Genomic DNA, 23,098 nt, shown 5'->3' with positions numbered 1-23,098 from the left:
CAAAGGACAAAAAATAAAAATAAAAATAAAGACTAATGCAGGTGTTAATCTTGCCTTGCGCCATCCCCTGTGCAATTCTTCAAGCCTCGTCCTGTTTCATTCCTCTAGGTACCACATAGAGTTGGTCAGCCTCCTTGCCGATCTGACGGAGGGAAAGAACGTGTTCACCGAAATTAAATGCCACAGTTTACTTACGCTTGATGACATTGTATCTGTTGTCACTCACCCTGATTGTATCATTGAGGTAGTGTGGTGTGTCCAGGCATAGTGTATGGCTTGCTCTGCCTCCCATATGTCTTAATGAATCCCCCTCCCCCCCCTCCCCCAAGTTGCATTCCCATTTTGTGCATTCTCTGCTCTCTAATCACTTACTTCTCCAGTGACACACTGCAGGCCTTCTCCTTAAGAACTGAACTGCTAGGTGGTGTTACTGGCAATGTATCACCCCTCCTCCACCTGTATGGGGGGAAGGGGAATCTCCCAGCCTGACACTCTTCATGGCTTGTAGTACTCAAGTTCTTCATTTGATTGGATTTCTATGCATTGCTTCTTATCATGTGGACTGTTTAGGAACGTTTGCTCATGTTAACTGTTGTCACATTTTTTTGTTATTGATTCTTTGTAATTGATGTTATTTTATCCCTTATGTAGGTATGCGTAAGGGGTCATGGAATGGTAGCACCACTCACACGTGGTTGTCTTTGTGTAGGAAGTTCTGTCCTTTGGCGGGACAACTTGATTGACTAAACCCTTCCACACTAATGCTTTTCATTGGCACTAGAATTGGAACACATCTCAGTATACCTAGAACTCTTACAAGTCTACCCATACATTAAATGTTTTTTGTAAAACCTAGTATCACGCATTTTCCTGCACTGAGTACTTGTCACATATTTATCCAGGAATGAATATTCTTATCACTTTTTTTTTTTTCTCCCACAAAGTACTCGTATCGTATATTCTTCCTTCACTGAGTACCCACACAGTTGAGAAATATCATTATTCCCAAATCCTCCAGAACACTGTCAGTGTAATCAGAAAGAGTTCTTTTCTGAATGTGTACACAGACCCCTTCCCCTGAACCCATTTAAAGTCGTGAGAAAATGAAAAGTTGTTGAGTCCCTCTTAGATCCCATTGGATGGTGCACTTGAAGATCTGGTCTCCCTGAGTAGTTGTTCAGGTGCATGATGTAGTGGTTAGCTAAAGTTACAGGGTTTGGGTTTACCTATAACAAGATTGAATGATTTCATTCATTTTTGTATTTTGCTCTGTTTACAAAAAAAAAAAACCCAACCCTGAGGTGCAACCCTTGCAACATAACATTTCATGTCCTCTTCTAACCTGCTTTATTATATAAATTTCTTAGTATATTTATAATTTCTCCCAGCCTCTTTGCCACAAAGTTGCTTCTATTTTTATTATAGGTATGCTTTATAAAGAACATTTCTCTGCAGGATTTGTATACTGTGGTTCACTTGAAAAGGGGGGGGCACATGAAATTATATATTATGTTATAGCTTCTTGAAGACCTTATTGAGTAACCTACTTTGGTTCCTCTTTCATTGCTTGAACTGTCTAATAGTCGAAGTCCCTCCTTCATGCAGTTAATATATATATATATTTTTTTTCTTCTTCTTTTTTTGGCACCTTTGTGGCTTAGATATATGTATATCAAATATAAGTTATCATAATCAAATTGGTGATACCTGAGCTGTTCATTTTGGATACTTTTAGGTGACTCTTATCAAGAATTTCTTTCAAGTTGTCACAATATTTAGATCATGTTGGATGTAATTCACAAACTGGTTTTAATTGTTCAATGTTAATAAAGACTGATTAAGAACAAATGATTAGAAATAAAATGCAGAAATATCACTAACCCAGATTTTTAGTTAAAAATTGTCTTGTTTAATTTTGTAAACTAGCCCATGTCACTAGGACAAATGAGTTGTTTTAGGTGGATGATTGACTGATGCAGAATTAATCACAGGTGAAGGAGGCCTACATTAACTTCCTCAACCACTGTTACATCGATACAGAGGTGGAGATGAAGGAAATCTACAACTCTCATCATATTTGGAGTTTATTTGAAAAGTCCTTCCTAGTGGATATTGGACGGGTGGCTTCTGCTCCACCAGATCGCAAACATCCAGATAGGTATGTCCTCAAATATCTAAACAGCAATAGCAACAATCCCCATCTAGGGCTTTAACATCTTCATTCTAATAAGGAAAAAATATATATATATATATATATATAAGATAACTAAGATATTTTAACATCTTTAGACACAAATCTTTCATCATCCTGTATATGAATGAGGTATATTAGCTAGAAGAAAGTCTGAAATATATATATATATATATATATATATATATATACACATACATACTTACACACACACTGAAGAAAAACAGTTTTCCACATAGAGTTTTAGACGCGGCTTTTTGCCTCAGAAAAGGGCCAAATTTCGGGGGTGCGGGTGATATAAAGGTGCGGGTCATCTGTGGATTCTGGTTAGAAATTGCCCTCTTACGCAGTGAAAAAAAAATATGAACGATTAGTTTAGCTGGGTGCCCTCTCGGATCGGGGATTTGCGGGGGCGACCGACCGGATTCGTCGTATGAAAGTTGATTAAAGTCATAATACAGCGCGTACGATCGAGACAAACGACAAAGAGAAGGTAGGATTTGTCTTACCCGCTTTACATGCTCTTGTGTCGCGATCAAACAAAAACAAGCGGGCAGCCATTTTCGCAATTACAAATTACAAACTGTACCTGATTCCTTAATGCTAAATTTGTTTATTACATGTGGGTCGTTCAAGCATGGAAGAAAATTAAAGAATCGACTATTCAGAACGGTTTCCGTAAATCAGAAACGTGCCATTCTGCAATGTTCGATGCATGCTACGACTCGGAAAAGGAATCGGACGAATCCGAAATCGAAATGGAAACGGATGAGGTCACTGCATTAGAATTGGCCGATTTATACCACAACCTCTTCCATGACGATACAGAGGATGAGGAATTCGATGGCTTCGTGAGCGATGATACGCCTTCATAAACATTGACTGTCGTCTGTGATCACTATTTTTTTTTGTAATAACGATGTGCTCCATTGACTCTGTTCATAACAGTTCAGTAATGTGCTCTATTATTGTTCTATTCTATTGAAAACTAACCATTGGAAATTGTTTGGTTTAAAAATTAATTACCAGTGTTTGTATGGCATTTATAAACCAATTGATTAATTACTGGTAAACAATCAAACAGGGTTTTATGGCATTATTTACACAAATTTATTAAAGGTCAGATATCAACAGATATACCATTCACTAAAAATCATCGAAAAAGTACTTTTTAAAAGCATACAAATAAAGTTTTTACCTATTACAGAAGAATTTATTCAGAAAATTCATTTTTAATTGCGCCTCGCATACCACTTTTCCGAAGTCTAGATATTCAGAATAACAATATTGTTTGTTTGGCAACTGTGACGTCACGAACGCGGAATTCCCCGAAGCGCACGGGCGGAATGTTTCGAATAGCAGACGACGCAATGAAATGAAGATAAAACTGATTTTTGCCAAATTTGATAAGATGTAGATGGTGGAATTATATAGAATACTGTCAGTATGTTTTTTTTATGTAAATTAAACTGTAAATACAAAAAGTTATTGAAGTCTTGATTTCTGACCTTTAAAGGTCAGATATCAAGACTTCAATAACTTTTTGTATTTACAGTTTAATGTACATAAAAAAAACATACTGACAGTATTCTATATAATTCCACCATCTACATCTTATCAAATTTGGCAAAAAACAGTTTTGTCTTCATTTCACTGCGTCGTCTGCTACTCGAAACATTCCGCCCGTGCGCTTCGGGAAAGGTTCGGGGAATTCCGCGTTCGTGACGTCACAGTTGCCAAACAAACAATATTGTTATTCTGAATAACTAGACTTCGGAAAAGTGGTATGTGAGGCGCAATTAAAAATGAATTTTCTGAATAAATTCTTCTGTAATAGGTAAAAACTTTATTTGTATGCTTTTAAAAAGTACTTTTTCGAGCAATATGATGATTTTTAGCGAATGGTATATCTGTTGATATCTGACCTTTAAGGTTCTTTGTAATATATATATATATATATATATATATACATATATATATATATATATAAGTGCAATAAAATATATTGAAATTAATTTGTTGGTTATTCTTCATCTTCATCACAATCAGAAATAAATAGGACTGGAGGAATACTAGTATCATGATCATGAATCGCAATGCCGCGTCTTCGACCCATCCCAAAGGCATCGTAAGATCAGTTGCACATTTTCGGGATCACCCCTCTTTCATCGAAGCTACCACTACATCTAGTGGCAGCTTCAGAAACCAAATTGTGATGAATCCTGAAAAGCAAGATATCACCAAGAAACCTGCTAATATCGGAAAACATATATTTTTTTTTTATAAATCACATAAGCATTGATGAGACAGAAAATTTAGAAAGCCTCAGCTTTGAAATTACTTTGATCACCACGTCAACGGCCGGCCGTAACAACAACCGCCGTGAGCTGTGCCTGTGGCCACCCATGGATGGGTCGGATCTACACTGCCGCGCACGCCATATGACTGCGGGTCATACAGCGGTGCGGGTCTTGTGTGGATTTGCACTAAGGTGTAAGGGGGTGCGGGTCATATAACGGTGCGGGCTATAGTCCGAAAAATATGGTAAGCGCAAAAACCATTCACGAGTTTAAAAGCAAACTAGACACTGAGAGATACAATGGCGGGACAACACGAGCATAGCTCCCCTTCCCGCAAAATACAACTAGGTAAATACACATAGAAGGAGTTAACCTTATCATCATGCATCCCCAGTACTGTTTGCCTGATTCACAAGCATGAAGGAATAGAGAAAGTTTTATCTTCAAAATGTAATGAGAAGGGAAGGGAGAGAGGGAAATATAGAACAGAAGTGTAGGGCAAGACATGGAAGATAAGAAAACAGGGTAGGACAAAAGAAAGAGGGAGGGGTTACTGTGAGTAATAGTAAGAGTAGAAGATTAGTCTTACTGACTGATCAGAGGGTTGCCCTAGGTCTTTCTTGCAGGAGACTTGTGGCATTCAGGTAATTGGCAACAGCCAACTGATTGGCCTGTAAGTCACTCAAGGAAAATATATTTTGTTTTCTGGGTAAGGCTAGCGTGGGACAATGTAGGATGAGTTGTTTAGTGTCTTCTGCATGGTGAGGATCTTGTGCAATTTGCTTCTGTGGCCAGGCCATTCTGTTGGTTTTCTTCAAAAGATATATTTATCTAATTGTAGTGTATAGGAAAGGAGTAATACTTGTGGGGATCCATTTCCTACTCTCCAATTTGTCATACCAACCCTCAGATTCATGTATAGTGACTTGAAGGCAGTCATGCTAGTGTGGCTCTTGTGGGTGGGATTTCTTTGTGGGGTTGATGTTTGGAGGAACTTCGTGGTTGGCTTTGGAGTGCTTGATTTGTACTCTTGAGTGATATTTTGTATTTGTATAGATGTGTTGCATGGTGCAGTTGATAGGTTGGTGCTAAGGTGGGAGGGAGGGTGGAGGGGAGTGGAGTGTATTTAGGGATGGAATGGGTGGGAATGATTTTATGCCTTTTACTTTTTGGCTACCTCCCTTGTAAGGGGGAAAAAGCCTTGGTATATATATATGTATGTATGTATGTGTGTGTGTGTTTTTTTTTTTTTTTTTTTTTCTCTCTCCATCCTTCTTCTTCTCTCCTTCACCTCCGTTGTGCTTAGGGTTATGTAATGTGAGAGCTGTATGCCAGTTATTTTGAGGTGCTGTGCTATACGGAAGATTGGTTTCTGTATGTAGATGTGTTCTAAATCTGTGAATTCTAAATTCTTGAATGGATGTGAGACGAGGACCACCATGTAATGAAGCAGTAGGGGTAAACAAACCAGCTTTAGCTGTGCGGCCCTGCTTTGGGGATGATGTCTTGCTGTATTGGTTTTAACCCAAGTAGTGAGCAATGGGACAGAGATGACCCTTCACCCACAAAAAGCAAAGCTGGAAAGGGCAACAAATGGGTGTTGCGAATGATGGATGCCTGTTTTGGCTAGGCCCCTCCTTAAAAAGGGGAAAAGGCCTTTCTTTATATGTGTGTTAAAGAATGATAGAATTTTACAAAAAAGAAAAAAATAGATGGACTTCTATGAAAATATTAGAAATACATGAATAAAAAGTATGTAAATTGTGGCTGGAAGGTATGGCTTTTACAGCTAGGAAAAAAAAATCCAGTGTTTATACCATTTCATGTAAAGTGAGGGGTTCGCCAACAAATATTCACAAATGTTAGCAATCTATGTGTCATGAAGCTACTTTGGCATGCAAGCTACACTTTATATTGCATAAAGTATATTTACATACATACATACATATACCAAGGCTTTTTTCCCCCTTACCAGGGGGGTAGCCAAAAAGGACAAGGCACAAAAACATTCCCACACATTTCATCCCCGAAAACACTCCACACCCCTCCACCCTCCCTCCCATCTTAGCACCTCCTAGATGACGGGTCATCCCTGCACCCTGTATTGTATAATTGTCTTTGTGATCTTGAAGACACGAAGTCATCCAGGAGATGCCAAGATAGGAGGGAGGGAGGAGGGTGGAGGGGAGTGGAATATATGGGAAATGAAATGGGTAGGAGTGATTTATATGCCTTTTTCTTTTTGGCTACCCCCGGTGTAAGGGGGAAAAAGCCTTTGGTATATGTATGTATAATTGTCTTCAGTCTCAATATTTATTCGTGTGCAATAAATTCAATAAGATTCTGTGGTGGTATTCACACAAATTATACATAATCACATTAGCTATATATGTCTCATACCATAATATATGATATTTATATAGGTTCTGTCTTCATTCTCAATATACATTCTTATGCAGTAAATTTATTAATATTCCCAAAATAGATCAGAAATAACCTAGGGTCAGATATGACACAAATATGCAGTTTGAAGTGTTCTTTGACCAATATTTACATTGTTTGAACATTTGTCTTTCAAATCTAAGTTTTATATCATATGACTAGTGAGAAGTTAAGATTTTAGCCTCACAATAAGTTGAACACTTTTTTCACACACACCCCATTTCAAAGATCAATTTTATTATGGAATGGTTATGTTAGGTTAGGATATATTATGTTGTAACTATTGGACAAGGTAAATTTCATATGAAATGTGTGCTTGCTTGATTCTGAAATTTTACCATAACCTAATCTAAGGTAACCATTCCATATAAAAGATAAATCTTTTAAATGTTGGCCTTTGCAGTTTGAAACATTATTTGACCAACATCTACATAGTTTAAAATTATTTCTTTCAGATCTGTAAGTTTTCATATCATTTGGTTCATGAGAAGTTAAGATTTTGGCCTCACAATAAACCAGCCACAGCTACGAACTTACTGACCAAGAGCTGCCACCACACAGGGCGGACTTGAGATATCTGTATAATTCCAGTATCACTCAAACACATTTGTTCCGAAGAATACAAACTCTTCGGTACTCCTTACCCAAGGATACTTCCGTAAGCGGCGGAAGTTTCTACTGCTAACACTGTGTGTGCTTGAAAACACCTCACTCCGAGGGTCTGGGCAACCATTATCCTCAGTAAGGGGCCCTCCTGGGGCAAGGGGGGCCCCCCCCTCCCCCCACAAGGGTAGGAGGGTAGAAGCTCCATTGTCTAAGCGGTAGCGATCGAGTCAACATCTCTCACAGTCCGGCTAACACTGAAGTTCAGTTGGGGGACAGTATTCCCCGCTCCCGTGCTTGTGCAAGTGCTTGGCTTTGTTTGTATCAGGGAAAAATTAATTTCCTGCGCAAATTACATATTTTCACGTTTTCGGTCGGCCCCAAACCCGGCCTCGTTCGATTGTGACGAAAGAAGGCACTCTGCTTCGGCCTTCTACACCCTTCCAACGGCTTCCTTTGTGTTGGAGCGTCCTGCATCGCCGCCATCCCGCCGCTTGGAAGTGCTTGAGCACCCTTTTCCTACCCCTTCCCTCTCCTTAATCTCCACCGGGTATTCTACGCTTCTCTGTAAGTATGGAATCTGGTCATAGTGTTGTTGTTCGCGATAGCATGTGTACCTTCGCCCGCGGTGAATTTCGCTGCCGGGCTATTCTCCCACCGACAACCGTGGACCCACACTCTTGGTGTATCCATTGTAGGAATTTGGAGTGTTCCCCTTCATCCCCGTGTACTACGTGCGCTCAATGGGAAGATAAGCAGTGGTCCGCGTATTTTCATGCTCACCGGAAGGTGCAGCCACGGAACAAAGTACGCGGGCAGGGAAGATGGCTTCCCCCCTCACCCGACACAAAGAGAAGGCATGCTACGTCGGCGGAGGACGCGGGCAGTTGTCTCCCCCCTCCTAAGCATAGTAAACGGAAAGGTACAATAGCCGCCCCGAGTCAGTCTCAGGCCAAATTGTCTCCTGTTCCTTCCCACAGGGTGGTTAGCTTCGACGGGCACGCGCCTCTGGCCCCCGAGAACTACCCCCCGGGTACGAGCTTTTTCCCGGATGCGTCCGCCGGCCCCGCGACGCTACCCGGCAGCTCTACCCCCCCCACGGACAAAGGAACCGAGTTCGGAGATTCGGAGCGCGTCAGCCTCTTCTCCTCCTCGGGAAACCCCCAGTCCCCCTTCCACCCATCGTCAGACGAGCCGGGTCATCACCGGAACCCTTTCTATGCCCGGTGGGCAGGAAGCCCGAGGTGTACCCACACGCGCGTTCGTCGTAGGTGACTCAGCTTCGTCCAGAGGAGGCAGTCTCCCCTTGGCGTCTCCCGGACCATCCGCACCCAGGCGGGACTCACCAAGCGGACATTCCCCGTACCTCCTCCCCACTCTCTGTTCACTCGTCACTACGTTGAAGGAACAGATGGAGGCCCAACGGGAATTTTTCCGCGCTTCTCAAGCGCGGTTCGTGCACCGCACGGAAGCTCGTGAGGAGTCACCCCTCCCAAGGGCCCCCCTCGACCATCTTCCACTTGCTCAGCCCCCCCCCCCCTGAACCCATCAGTGACGACGATGGTAGCGTGAGGTTCCTCTCTGCCCGTGCCGACCCCTCCTACGCCGACGACGATGTCCACAGCGCCGTAGGGGGGGGGGCACGCTCCCTTTCCCCTCCCGTTTCCCAGTCGGAATCCTCGATGGTGGTCCCACCTTCCTTCTCGGACGTCCTCGCGAGGGTTCGGAGGGCGAATCGACTGGGCCCCCCGAAAGAAGAGGAAGCCACATTCGAGTCTGACATCTTCATGATGGCTAACTCTCAGAAAGCCCAGCCTACTCCCCTCCACCTTCCATGGAGTACGCAGACGGCGAGAGCCATGGCCCAGGCCTCCGACGCTCTCGCAACAAGGACGACCGAGAAGGCGCGTTGGCTTCCGGTCCCATTGGAACACCAGAAGCGCTTCTACACCCCATCGGGGTCAACCCTCAGAGCAGCCTCGATCCCGGCGAGGTTACCAGAGCTGGTTAAGGCGGACGCCTAGTCGCTGCGCAGACGAAACGTCCTCCTCTCCGGCAGGGAAGTCAGCGACCACATTCAATCACTGGCTCTGTCCCTGGCGGTGAACTCCTGGCTAGAACGCCTCCTTGCCTCGGCGAGGGAGTTCTTACCCGAACTACAACCCCAGGAAGAATGCGACCTCCAGGCTTTTTTGGCAAGCGCGAGCAGAGCCCTGAAGCATCAGGCTTCCTGTCTCTCAACGTCCTGGGCCAACTTTGAGTCCCGCAGGAAAGACACCATCCTCGGGGACCCCAGTGACCCCCTCCTCAGGGAGATTTATGCTCCTTTGAGGAGGGCCCCCCTGCTCACCCACACGCTGATTCCCCCGGATATGGTGGACTCGGCAATCACTAGCGCCAACCAGTTGCTGCACAACAGAGCCATCGAGAGAACAGCCGTCTCTAGCTCGAGGCCAAGAACCACCCCCCCATCGACCCCTCGGTCCTTTCAGACGCAGAGGCGGCCTTTTCGTCTCCCTAAGCGGGAAGACGGGCCCCCACCCCATTCGAAGTCCAAAGCCCAGACAGGAAAGCCCCGCCCCTTCCCCAATAGAGAACAGGGGCGCAAACATCATAGAGGCTCTGGACCCCAACGCAGGAAATTCTAGGAACTCGCCTGCCCTCCCGCACAGGATAGGAGGTTGCCTCTCTCTCTACTGGAGAGAATGGGAGGCTGCCGGGGCGGAGGACTGGACCATCCAGGTCATCAAGGCGGGCTATGGTCTTCCTTTTCACACCATCCCCAGCCTCTCCCCCTATCCCATCCAAGTCAGCAACTACCATCCGGACTCGGATCGCGGGCGGGCCCTAGTGGAGGAAATCTCCACTCTGCTTCAGAAAGGAGCGCTCGAGGAAGTCTCAACTCCGGACCCGGGGTTCTACTCGAGGCTATTCCTAGTACCAAAGTCTACAGGGGGGTGGAGACCTGTCATCGATCTGTCTCCTCTCAACAAGTTCCTTTCCCTGACGAAGTTCCGGATGGACACCCCAGAGGCCGTGAGGGCGTCTATCAGGGAAGGGGACTTCATGGTGTCACTGGACCTCCAGGACGCCTATTTCCAAATACCTGTGCATCCCTCATCCCGAAAATTCCTCCGCTTCGTCCACAAGGGCACCACCTTTCAATTCACCTGCCTATGCTTCGGCCTCTCCACAGCACCCCAAGTCTTCACCAGAGTGTTCAAACTCGTCTCAGCGTGGTCCCACTCCAGAGGAATTCGCCTACTCCGTTACCTGGACGATTGGCTGATCCTGGCACACTCCGCCCAGCTATGCCGCGACCACCTGGGGACGGTCCTAGCCTTCATCCGCAAATTGGGCTCCATGGTCAACCAGACGAAGTCAGATTTCATTCCAAGACAGAGAGTCACGTACCTGGGTATGGTTCTGGACTCTTCCCTCATGCAGGCATTCCCAGTAGAGAAGCGAATCCAGAATCTCTCTTCTCTCGTCGTGCAGGCACTATCGACCGGGTTCCTCACGGCCAAACAGTGCCAAGTCCTCCTGGGCCACATGGCCTCCGTCGAGAGGTTAATACCCAGGAGCAGACTGAGAATGCGACCCCTACAGTGGCTCCTCAAGTCCCAGTGGTCCCCGCTAAGGGGAAACACCCGTCAACACATCACCCTTACCGGAGAGGTCAAGCATTCTCTTCTCTGGTGGAAGGACCCGTGCAACCTGCTCTTGGGGATGCCCCTCGGCCCATCTCCCCCCAAAGTCCTCCTCTTCTCCGACGCCTCCAAGGAGGGCTGGGGGCCCCACCTCAACGACGATCACGTCAGCGGTTCCTGGTCCACAGTCGAGCGGACAGCCCATATCAACTGGCTAGAATTGAAGCGGTACTGCTGGCTCTCCGTCACTTCTCGGGTTAAATCTCGGGGAAAGTTTTGGGCATCATGTCGGACAATGCCTCGGTAGTAGCCTACCTGAACAAGCAGGGGGGCACAGTCTCCCAGGACCTCTGCCATCTCACTATGGAGATCCTCCTATTAGCCGAGAACCTCCAAGTGGCACTCAGAGCTCGCTACATCCCAGGGAAGAAGAATGTCTGGGCGGACCACCTCAGCAGAAGGAGTCAGGTAATCAGCACGGAGTGGTCCCTCCATCCGGAAGTGGCGACCTTCCTCATCAACAAATGGGGCTCCCCTCTGGTGGACCTTTTCGCCACCAGATGGAACCACCAGCTCCCGGTGTATTTCAGCCCTCTCCCGGATCCGCTGGCAGCGGGAGAGGATGCTCCTCTGCAAAGCTGGGACAACCTCGACACCTACGCTTTCCCACCGTTTCCCTTGCTCCAGAAGGTGCTCCAGAGAGTACGAACCGCATCCAACCTTCGGATGACTTTGATCGCTCCCTGGTGGCCGGAAGCCCCATGGTTTCCAGACGCCCTCGAGCTAGCAGTGGAGGAGCTCCTGGCCCTTCAGGGAAGACCCGACCTTCTACATCAACCAGTCAACGGGGCCTGGCACAAGAACCCGTCAGCCCTGGCGCTTCACGCATTCAGACTATGGTCCGGATCCTCCTAGAGAAGGGTTTCCCCAAAGAAGTGGCAGAAGACATGTCCTCCCCTATTCGCTCTTCCACAGCTTTATCAAGGGAAGTGGAATGCTTTTGCAGAATGGTGCCACTCCCGAGCAATAGCCCCAGAGCAAGCCACCATTCCTCTGATTGCCTCCTCCTTCCACTTCCTCCGGAAGTCCAAGAAGATCTCCCTCTCGGCAGTGCAGGGCTATAGGGCAGCTCTTAATCAGGTGTTTTCTCTGAAGGGCATGGATCTAGCCCTGTCTCCAGAAATTTCCATGCTCTTCAGACATTTCAGAAAATCATGCCCCCCAGGGAGATCACTTCTCCTCCATGGGATGTGGCATTAGTCCTCAACGCTCTGCGGGGCCCCCCTTACGAACCCCTCCGAGATGCTAATTTCAAGGACCTCACCTTGAAGACAGTTTTTCTCTTGGCCCTGGCGTCTTCCAAGAGGGTCGGGGAGTTGCATGCCATCTCTTATCGAGTCGCCCACTCAAAAGGATGGCAAGAGGTCTCCACTTTTCTGCCCCAATTCATTGCCAAAAACCAGGATCCGGCCAAAGCCGACCCTAGATTCTGGTCCTTTAGTATTCCTTCCTTGGACGACTTTGTAGGGGGCGAACATGCGGAAATGGTCCTCTGCCCGGTACGTGCTATCCGGACCTACCTCAAGAGGACGAAGCATCTTAGACCAGACTTGCCAAGACTGTTCGTCTCTACCAGGGGTACACCCAAGCCCGTCACTAAGACTTCCATTTCTTACTGGATCAAGGAAGTCATCCGCAGGGCCTACGCCTCGAGCCCCACGGATTACCCTGGAGCAAAAGCTCATGACCTCAGGGCAATAGGGCCCTCCCTAGTCTTCCGAAAGAATCGGTCAGTCAACCAGGTCCTTCAAGCAGGTATATGGAAGTCCCAGACTACGTTCACTTCCTTTTACCTCAAAGATGTCATGTGGGAATCCTTAGGGACCTTCTCTCTGGGCCCCATAGTGGCCGCCCAAGAAGTCCTGAGATAACATACCCCTTACCAATGGCACACAGCCAACCCTGAAGCCTCATCCAAGTTCTGGATCAGCAACCACGGGGATACCTATCCCAAGTCCTTCTCATACTCCTACATTCCCTTACCTCACCGAGGGCTCTCAAGCATTCCAAGGGAATCAGTTCGAGCCCTTCAAGGGGTACAAAGCGAGTATGCCCTGTCTGTCTCCACTCTGGGAACAGATCCAGGTGCCCTTCACAGTTTCGGGGAATGTATAAGGGTCTGGTCAACGTAGATCTTAGCACTCTACATTTTCTCCTTACGAGGGTTTCCCAGGCTAGATAAATACTTCCTTCCCCCCCTAAGTCCAAGTCTCATTGGGTAAGGAGTACCGAAGAGTTTGTATTCTTCGGAACAAATGTAATTTTCGCAGGAAAATTAATTTTTCCCTGATACAAACCTGAGGTACTCCTTACCTCTAATGGCCCTCCTCATGCACCCCGCTAGTAGTTCCTTCTCCCTGGCCTGTCAACCCTCGTGACTAATTTCATACCTGGCTCAGACAATGGAGCTTCTACCCTCCTACCCTTGTGGGGGGAGGGGGGGCCCCCTTGCCCCAGGAGGGCCCCTTACTGAGGATAATGGTTGCCCAGACCCTCGGAGTGAGGTGTTTTCAAGCACACACAGTGTTAGCGGTAGAAACTTCCGCCGCTTATGGAAGTATCCTTGGGTAAGGAGTACCTCAGGTTTGTATCAGGGAAAAATTAATTTTCCTGCGAAAATTAAATTTTTCACTTCTTTCATCCCCCCTCCCTCATTTCAAAGATTTTTTTTTTCTATAGAATGGTTACTGCAGTTAGGGTAAAATTCCAGAATCGGGCAAATGCACATATTTAACATGAAATTACAGTAGTCCCTCAAATAACGCGGATTCAATCATACGCGGATTTTATTTCAAGACCATCTCAAATGTAGAGAATTGTTTTAAAATTCGCGTCGAGTTGGGCACGCATACGCACACACGCAGCAACATTGTAAACATTTGTGGTGACTGCTTTCAATTTTACCATATACAGTCGATCCTCATATAATGCGGTCATTATGTACACTGGGAACTGCTCAAACAAGGGTGTGGGGTGAGGGGAAAGCCGTGGGTGGCTGCCTGAGGTCACGTGTCAACCTCCGGGGCGTTACAATAAATCGCGTTATCTGAGGAACGACTGTATATATATTGTATTTTACTTATATTCATTTCATTTTATTTTATTACTAGATTTCGTTAGAAAGGGGCTTCGCCCCTGAGATCTCAGCATGTTGATGAATTCGATAAACTCTTAATTTAAAATTTTGATATTCCCTAATTCCCTTCCTAATTCTCTTTTTCTTCTTCATCCATCTTGCTTTTTTTTTTTTTTTACTATTACAATTTTCACTTATTTTTCTTTTTCTACTTCTACTGTTAACAGTGTTAATGATGATATTAGAATCCATACTAAAAGGATTCAAGTCTGAAACACTACCGCTATAATTACCAGTTTGTTCCGAAGAATACAAACTCTTCGGTACTCCTTACAATAGGATACCTTCGCGTAGCACGAATATTTCTACTGCGAAATTAAAATCCTCACTCTGTGGGTCTGGGCAACGCTTATCCTCAGTAAGGGGCCCCATTGGGGCAAGTGGGGGGGGGGGCCCTTGCCCTCCACCACAAGTCTCGCACACTATAACCATTCTCTTCGCAGTAGTGACCGCGTTAACATCTCTCTACTATACATGTTTAGTTTTTATCGGTTTCCCCCTTAATGGGCTGATTCTCAGTCAAACTCCATTATTAGCGCGGCAGCGAACCGTTAATTACTCAACGGTTCTATGTTTACGTCTGTGCCGAAAATCAAGCAACCCGCTTCGATTGTCGCCAGCTCACTCCCAGGACGCTAAGGAGTTCGTCATCCTTCAATTTCATTGGGGTTTTCCCTACGCCATCCTGTGTCCTGGAATTATTAAGTGCTTCTCCCTTTCCTGTATTATTCCCTTAACCGCCACCGGGTATCCTACCCTTCACTGTAAGTATGGAATCTCGTTCCAGTATTGTTGTTGTTCAAGATGGGCTGTGTGCCTTCGCCGAAGGGAGATACCTTTGTCTCACCCCCCTTACCGCCAGCCCAAGTGGATCCTCACATTTGGTGTTTCAAGTGTATAGCTCTTAAGTGTTCACCTTCATCTCCGTGTGAGACGTGCATTCAGTGAGATGATAGTCAGTGTTCCGTGTACTTTCATGTTCACAGGAAAGTACATGCAGGGGAAAAGGTGCGCAAGCATAGAAAATGGCTTCCCTCTTCACCCCCCAAAAACAAGAGAAGGCAGACTACGGCTTCAGAGGAGACAAGCAATTCTCTCCCTCCTCCACGGCGTAGTAGACAGGAAGCCAAGTTGTCCTTTATTCCTTTAACCAGGACGGTTAGCGTAGACGGACATGCGCCTCAGGCCACCTCTAGCTACCGTTCCTGTACGAGATTTTTCCCGGATGAGGTCGCTTGCGGCTTGCCCTCGACCCATCCCGGAAACTCGACGGTCCCTCCTCCAAAGCGTAGTAGCCAGGAAAGTGGTACAACGTCCACCTCAAGTCATTCTCAGGCTAAGTTGTCCTCTATTCCTTCAACCAGGACGGTTAGCGTAGACGGACATGCGCCTCAGGCCACCTCTAGCTACCGTTCCTGTACGAGATTTCCCGGATGAGGTCGCTTGCGGCTTGCCCTCGACCCATCCCGGATACTCGACGGTCCCTCTTCCAAAGCGTAGTAGCCAGGAAGGTGGTACAACGTCCACTTCGAGTCATTCTCAGGCCAAGTTGTCCTCTCTTCCCTCAACCAGGACGGTTAGCGTAGACGGACATGCGCCTCAGGCCACCTCTAGCTACCGCTCCTGTATGACATTTTTCCCGGATGTGGTCGCTTGCGGCTTGCCCTCGACGCCGGCACGGACAAAGACCCCGGGTTCAAAGACAAAGAGCCCCTTAGTCTCTTCTACTCAGGAATCCCGCAGTACGCACAACACCAACCGAAGGAAGAGCCGGGTGATCAACGGTGACCTTTCCATGCCCTTTGCTCACGAGGACAGAGGTCAGGGACTAGGTTGCAGACGCGGTGTTTCTCGCTGACCGGACTGCTCAGAGATCCTCTCTAAAGTTAGGAGAGCTAATCAACTGAGCCTTCCACAAGAAGTGGAAGTCACGTTCGAGTCTGAAATCTTCAGGACGGGCAATTCTCAAACAACAAAACCAACTCCCATGGAGTACACAGCGGTACGAGCCATGAACCAGGCCTCCGACGCACTCACAAAGCGGGCAACCGAAAAACCGCGCTGGCGCTCTGTTCCAGTGGAACAGTAAAAACGCTAATACTTCCCATCAGGGACAAACCTTAAGCAGCCTTGATCCCGGCTCGGTTACCAGAGCTTGTCAAAGCGGACTTGGATTCACTGCTCAGAAGAAACATCATCCTTTCCGGCAGAGAATCCAGGGACCTCGTTCAGGGCCTGGCTCTCTCTCTCGCGGTGCACTCCTGGCTGGAACGCGTCTTGGCTTCAGTAAGGGAGTTTTTACCCGAGCTGCAACCCCAAGGGGAATGCAACCTCCAGGCTCTATGGGAAAGCTCGAGCAGAGCTCTGAAGCATCAAGCGGCCTGCCTCTTAACGTCTTGGGCCAAAATTGAGTCCCGCAGGAGAGACACCGTCTTAGGAGACCCACCGTCTTAGGAGACCCCAGTGATCCCCTCCTCAGAGAAATTTATGCTCCATTGAAGAGGGCCCTCCTTCTAACCCGCATGCTGATTCCCTACCCCTCCACTCCAAGTCGAAAAGGCAGACAGGAAAGCCCCGTCCCTTTACGACTAGAGATCCTAGACGCAAACATTATAGAGGCTCCGGACTCCCCCACAGGAATCCTAGGAATTCGCCAGCCCCTCCGCACAAGATAGGGGGTTGCCTCTCCCTCTACTGGAGAGCATGGAAAGAGGCCGGGGCGGAAGACTGGACCTACTAAGTCATTAAGACAGGCTATTGTCTTCCCTTTCCCACTGTCCCAAACCTCTCCCCCTATCCCATCCAAGTCAGCAGCTTCCACCCGGACTCGGCTCGCGGGCGGGCCCTAGCGGAGGAATCCTCCGTTCTGCTCCAGACAGGAGCTTTAGAGGAAGTCTCGACTCCGGACCCAGGGTTCTACTCAAGGCTATTCCTAGTAGAAAAGACAACAGGGGTGTGGAGACCAGTCATCTATTTGTCTCCACTCAACAAGTTCCTTTCCCTGACGAAGTTCCGAATGGACACCCCAGAGTCCGTAAGGGCGTCTATCAGGGAAGGGGACTTCATGGTGTCGCTGGACCTCCAAGATGCCTATTTCCACATACCAGTGCATCCCTCCTCCAGGAAATTCCTCAGAATCATCCACAGGGGCAACACCTTCCACTTCCCCTGCCTCTGCTTCGGACTTTCCACAGCACCCCAAGTCTTCTCCAGTGTGTTCAACCTCGTTTCAGCGTGGTCCCACTCCAGGGGAATTCAACTACTACGTTACTTGGATAAATGGCTGATCCTTGCACATTCCGCCCAGCTATGCCAAGAACACCTGAGAATGGTCCTAACCTTTGTCCTGAAATTGGGCACAGTAGTCAACCCGGAAAAGTCAGATTTCTTACCAAGACAGAGATTCACGTACCTGGGTATGGTCCTGGACTCCTCCCTAATGGAGTCCTTCCCAGTAGAAAAGGGGATCCCGAATCTCGCTTCTCTAGTTGCACAGGCACTATCGACCAGGTTCCTGACGGCGACACAATGCCAAATCCTCCTGGGCCATATGGCCTCCATAGAGAAATTAATCCCCAGGAGTAGACAAAGAATGCGACCGCTACAGTGGCTCCTCAAGTCTCAGTGGGCCCCGCAAGAGGGAGAACCCCTACAACACATCTCCCTCACCGAAGAAGTCAAGGATTCTCTTCTCTGGTGGAAGGCCCATGCAACCTTCTCATGGGGATGCCCCTCGGCCCATCTCCCCCCGAAGTCCTCCTGTTTTCCGATGCCTCCAAGGAGGGCTGGGGAGCCCACCTCAACGACGATCACATCAGCGGTTCCTGGTCCACAGTCGAGCGGACAGCCCATATCAATTGGCTTGAGTTGAAAGCAGTACTCCTGGCTCTCCGTCACTTCAAGGATCAAGTCTCAGGAAAAGTAGTGGGCATAATGTCGGACAATTCCTCGGTAGTAGCCTACCTGAACGAGCAAGGGGGGCACAGTCTCCCAGGAACTGTGCCTTCTGATGATGGACATCCTCAACCTAGCCAAGAATCTCCAGGTGTCACTCAAAGCCCGCTACATCCCGGGGAAGAGGAATGTCTGGGCGGACCACCTCGGCAGGAAGAATCAGATAATCAACACAGAATGGTCCCTCTATCGAGAGGTAGCGAACTTCATCCTCAGCAAATGGGGCTCCCCTCTAGTGGACCTTTTTGCAATGAGATGGAATCACCAACTCCCAATATATTTCAGCCCTTTCCCGGATCCTCTGGCAGCAGGAGAAGTCGCTCTTCTGCAAAGTTGGGACAACCTGGACTCCTACGCTTTCCCACCATTTCCCTCGCTCCAGAAGGTACTCCTGAGAGCAAGACACGCATCCTAACTTCGGATGACTTTGATCGCTCCTTGGTGGCCCGAAGCCCCATGGTTTCCAGACGCCCTCGAGCTAGCAGTAGAAGAGCCTCTGGCCCTTCAGGGAAGACCAGATCTTCTGTATCCACCCATCAACGGGCCTTGGCACAAGAACCCTTCAGCACTCAATCTTCACGCATTCAGACTATGGTCCGGATCCTCATAAAGAAGGGTTTTCCCAGAGAAGTGGCAGAGGACATGCCCACTCCTATTCGCTCTTCCTCAGCTAACCTTTATCAAGGGAAATGCAATGCCTTTGCAAAATGGTGCCACTCCAGGAAGTTAGTCCCAGATCGAGCCACCATTCCTGAGATTGCCTCCTTCCACGTCCTCAGGAAGTCCAAGAAGATCTCCCTCTCGGCAGTACAAGGCTATAGGTCAGCTCTAAATCAGGTGTTTTCTCTGAAGGGCATGGTCCTAGCCCTTTCACCGGAAATTTCCATGCTCTTCAGGCACTTCAAAGGTCCTGCCCCCCCCAGGGAAATCAGTTCTCCTCCGCGGGATGTGGCATTAGTCCTGAACTCTCTGAGGGTCCCCCTTACGAACCTCTCCGAGAGGCACATCTGAAGGACCTCACCTAGAGGACAGTTTTTTCTGCTAGCCCTGGCATCTTCCAAGAGATTAGGGGAGTTACATGCCATCTCTTATAGAGTCGCCCATTCCAAAGGATGGAAAGAGGTCTCCTTCACTTTCATGCCTCAATTCATTGCCAAAAACCAAGATCCTGCCAAATCCGACCCTAGATTCTGGTCCTTTAGTGTTCCGTCCTTAGACGAATTTGCAGGGGTAGAATAGACTGAAACAGTTCTATGCCCGGTACGAGCCATCCGGACCTACCTCAAGAGAACCGAACATCTTCGACCAGAATTAAAGAGGTTGTTCATCTCTACTAAAGGTAGCCCATCACTAAGAATTCCATTTCTTACTGGACAATGGAAGTCATCCGCAGAGCCTGCGACATGAACCACACAGATTGTCCATGACCTGAGGGCAGTAGGGTCCTCCCTAGTCATCAGAAAGAATCTGTCAGTCAACCAGGTTCTTCAAGCAGGTATATGGAAGAGCCAGAATACGTTCACTTCCTTTTACCTCAAAGAAGTTATGCGGGAATCTTTAGGGAACTTATCTTTGGGCCCCATAGTGGCCGCCCAAGAAGTCCTGAAAATGATATACCCCTCCTCAAGAGCACACAGCCGACCCTGACAACTCATCCAGGTTCTGGCTCGGCAACTGCAGGGATAACTTTCCAAAGTCCTTCTCATACTCTTACATTCCCTTACTTCACCCGCGGGCTCTCAAGCATTCCAAGGGAATCAATTCAAGCCCTTCAGTGGTACAAAAGTGATTATAACCTGTCTGTCTCCACTCCAGGGAACAGAAAGGGGTGCACTTCAAAGTGAGGGGAATGTATAGGGGTCTGGTCAACATAGTCTTAGCACACTAGATTTTCCTTACAGCGATTTCCCAGGCTAGATAACTACTTCCTTCCCTCCTAAGTCCGAGTCTCCTATTGTAAGGAGTACCGAAGAGTTTGTATTCTTCGGAACAAATGTAATTTTCGCAGGAAAATTAATTTTTCCCTGATACAAACCTGAGGTACTCCTTACCTTTAATGGCCCTCCTCAACCACCCCTCTAAACAGTTCCTTCTCCTTGCCTGACAAACCTTGTGCTTAATTCATACCTGGCTCAGAGAATGGTTATAGTGTGTGAGACTTGTGGTGGAGGGCAAGGGCCCCCCTGCCCCAATGGGGCCCCTTACTGAGGATAAGCGTTGCCCAGACCCACAGAGTGAGGATTTTAATTTCGCAGTAGAAATATTCGCGCTACGCGAAGGTATCCTATTGTAAGGAGTACCTCAGGTTTGTATCAGGGAAAAATTAATTTTCCTGCGAAAATTACATTTTATTGAGCGAATGAGGTGACGACCTCATTTATTACTAACCTAAAGTGCGATTCGACGAACAACAAATCGGGCAGTTCGAATCGCGTCACTTGGATCGATCGAAAAAATTATTTTTTTTTTAAAAGAATAAATTGTATAATATAGAGATGAAATTGATATTAGCTCGTTTAATTTTTTTTTTTTATCGAATTTATTCTCAATTTTAATAACTTATCAAAGATATGTATGGCAAGTGTATTTTATTATTTTTCTTATATATATTTTTTCTTCTTATTTTTCTTTTTCTTTTTTAAATTAGCCAATATTTGTTCGAAAAGCTCAATTACTTTGAATGCTACTCATGAATTGGAGCCAAATTTAATCTGAAACATTTACAAAGTAAGGTTGAGTCCTCGAAATCGAAATTAGTCGATCGATCGAATCGAGAAAAAAGTCTGACAGACAGACACGAAACCGCGTTTGTTTGAAAAGCTCAATTACTTTGAATGCTACTCATGAGTTGGAGCCAAATTTAATCTGAAAAATTTACAAAGTAAGGTCGAGTCGTCGAAGTCGAAATTAGTCGATCGATCGAATCGAGAAAAAAGTCTGACAGACACAAAACCGCTTTCATTTATTAGATTATATTCCACTTTCCAATATTTCATTATTGCTGTTTTGTCTCACTTTGATCATTTATGTACTCGTAAAATTAAGGTCAGTGGCGGCGCCAGGGGGGGGCTTGGCCAGCCCCCCCATTAGCCCCCCAACTGAAATGAGCGAATTAAAAATTTAAAACACTCATTGGAATAATTTTATTAAGTGGAATTTTTAATTGCCAGGGCTAAAGATTTGTCAGCCATCAGTGCTAGCCCAACCATTAACCCCCTCCCCTTCTAAAATGAGGATCATATATGTGTATTATCATATTACTATTAGCCCCCCCAAAAATTTGCCCAGCACCACCTTAACCTCCCCAACTAAAAATTCCTGGCGCCGCCGCTGGTTAAGGTTGTTTGTTGGTTGCAATCCATTAGCGGTGCGCTTGATTCTACCTGTTCCCGCGACTTGTGCGGTGACCCATTCCTCAGTCTCTCACCATTCGTAGTGCTGGTCAATTGCTCTGGAAGTCGTGTTCATTACCCCTTCACGTGTTCTTCACATGGCACCGATACACTCCTCTAAGCCAACAAAGACAAAGATTCAAGGAAAGGCTGGAAAAATTGCTAAGCGAGAAAGGAAGTGTATGACGTTATCAGAAAAAATCATCATTTTGGACAAACTGAGAAGTGGTATGTCCTATGCATCATGTACCAGAGAATACAGACTTAATGAATCTTCTGTGCGAACCATAAAAAATGGGAAAATTACATACCATGACACATTGTGCTCCTGTTTCTGCTAAAGTGGCGCATCACATCAGACGAATTTATCATCCTTTCATATCTTCGACGTCGGCATCTACCATAACAAACATGGCGTACCATTCGTCGTACACGACTTCATTACTTAAAAAATCTGTTTTAGCACCTTTTTTTGCTTTTCATTTCCGCACACAAAATTGCATATTACGGTGATACATTTTAATTTACAAAATTAATATTTAATTTTCTATTGCTATAAGGGGACAAGTGTGAATGTAGTAATTTCAGAGGGATTAGCCTGTTGAGTGTAGTAGGGAAGGCTTATGGGAGAATCTTAATTGAGAGGATTAGGAGAGGAACAGAAGGAGTAATTGGTGAGGAACAGTGTGGATTTAGGACGGGTAGAGGTTGTGTAGATCAGATCTTTGTGGTAAGACAGATATGTGAGAAAGCTATAGGAAAGGGGAAGGATGTTTTTTGGGCTTTTATGGATCTAGAAAAGGCTTATGATAGGGTAGACAGAAAGGCACTGTGGGAGGTTATGCAGATTTATGGGATAGGAGGAAAGCTTTTGGGAGCTGTCAAGAGTTTTTATGTGAGTAGTAGAGCATGTGTTAGGATTGGAAATGGAGAGAGTGAGTGGTTTGAAGTAAAGGTGGGACTTCGTCAAGGATGCGTTATGTCGCCCTGGCTGTTCAACTTATACATGGATGGGGTGGTGCGAGAGGTGAATGCTAGGGTAGTGAGTCAGGGATTGGAGATGGTTAAAGAAAATGGAGAAAAGTGGGAGGTGAGCCAGCTGTTGTTTGCGGACGACACTGCGCTTGTGGCAGGGTCAGAGGAGGGATTGAGGAAGCTGGTGGCAGAGTTTGGGAGAGTATGTGATAGAAGAAAGCTAAAGATAAATGTGGGTAAAAGTAAGGTGATGAGATGTACAAGGGGTGAAAGTGGCAGTAGACTGGAAGTGAACATTAAGGGAGAGCGACTGGAGGAAGTGGATAGTTTTAGATACTTGGGTGCAAGTGTAGCAGGAAAAGGTGGAGTGAAGGTGGAGGTAGAATGTAGATTGA

The 23,098-nt window shown here is 46.7% G+C and overlaps 1 protein-coding gene across 17 annotated transcripts in view; it reads left to right on the top strand.

Moving 5' to 3' along the window:
- Itpr (Inositol 1,4,5,-trisphosphate receptor) overlaps positions 1-23,098 on the top strand; it is a 441,449-nt gene that overhangs the window by 286,344 nt on the left and 132,007 nt on the right. For 16 of the 17 annotated variants that reach the window (XR_012966877.1, XM_076192806.1, XM_076192819.1 and 13 more), the window contains one exon: positions 1,992-2,158. Coding sequence is in view for 16 of the 17 variants with exons in the window: in XM_076192806.1 (XP_076048921.1) it covers positions 1,992-2,158 (167 nt within the window). In the remaining variant the exon portion in view is untranslated. Of the gene's footprint in view, positions 1-108; positions 245-1,991; positions 2,159-23,098 lie in introns of all 17 variants that reach the window. The other variant, XM_076192808.1, reaches the window with a different exon arrangement.

This window comes from Oratosquilla oratoria, chromosome 11 (assembly GCF_046742065.1).
Source record: "Oratosquilla oratoria isolate Oo_2021 chromosome 11, ASM4674206v1, whole genome shotgun sequence".
NCBI lineage: Eukaryota > Metazoa > Arthropoda > Malacostraca > Stomatopoda > Squillidae > Oratosquilla > Oratosquilla oratoria.
Note: the sequence above shows the minus strand (reverse complement) of the source record. Positions and strands in the feature narration are given on the sequence as shown.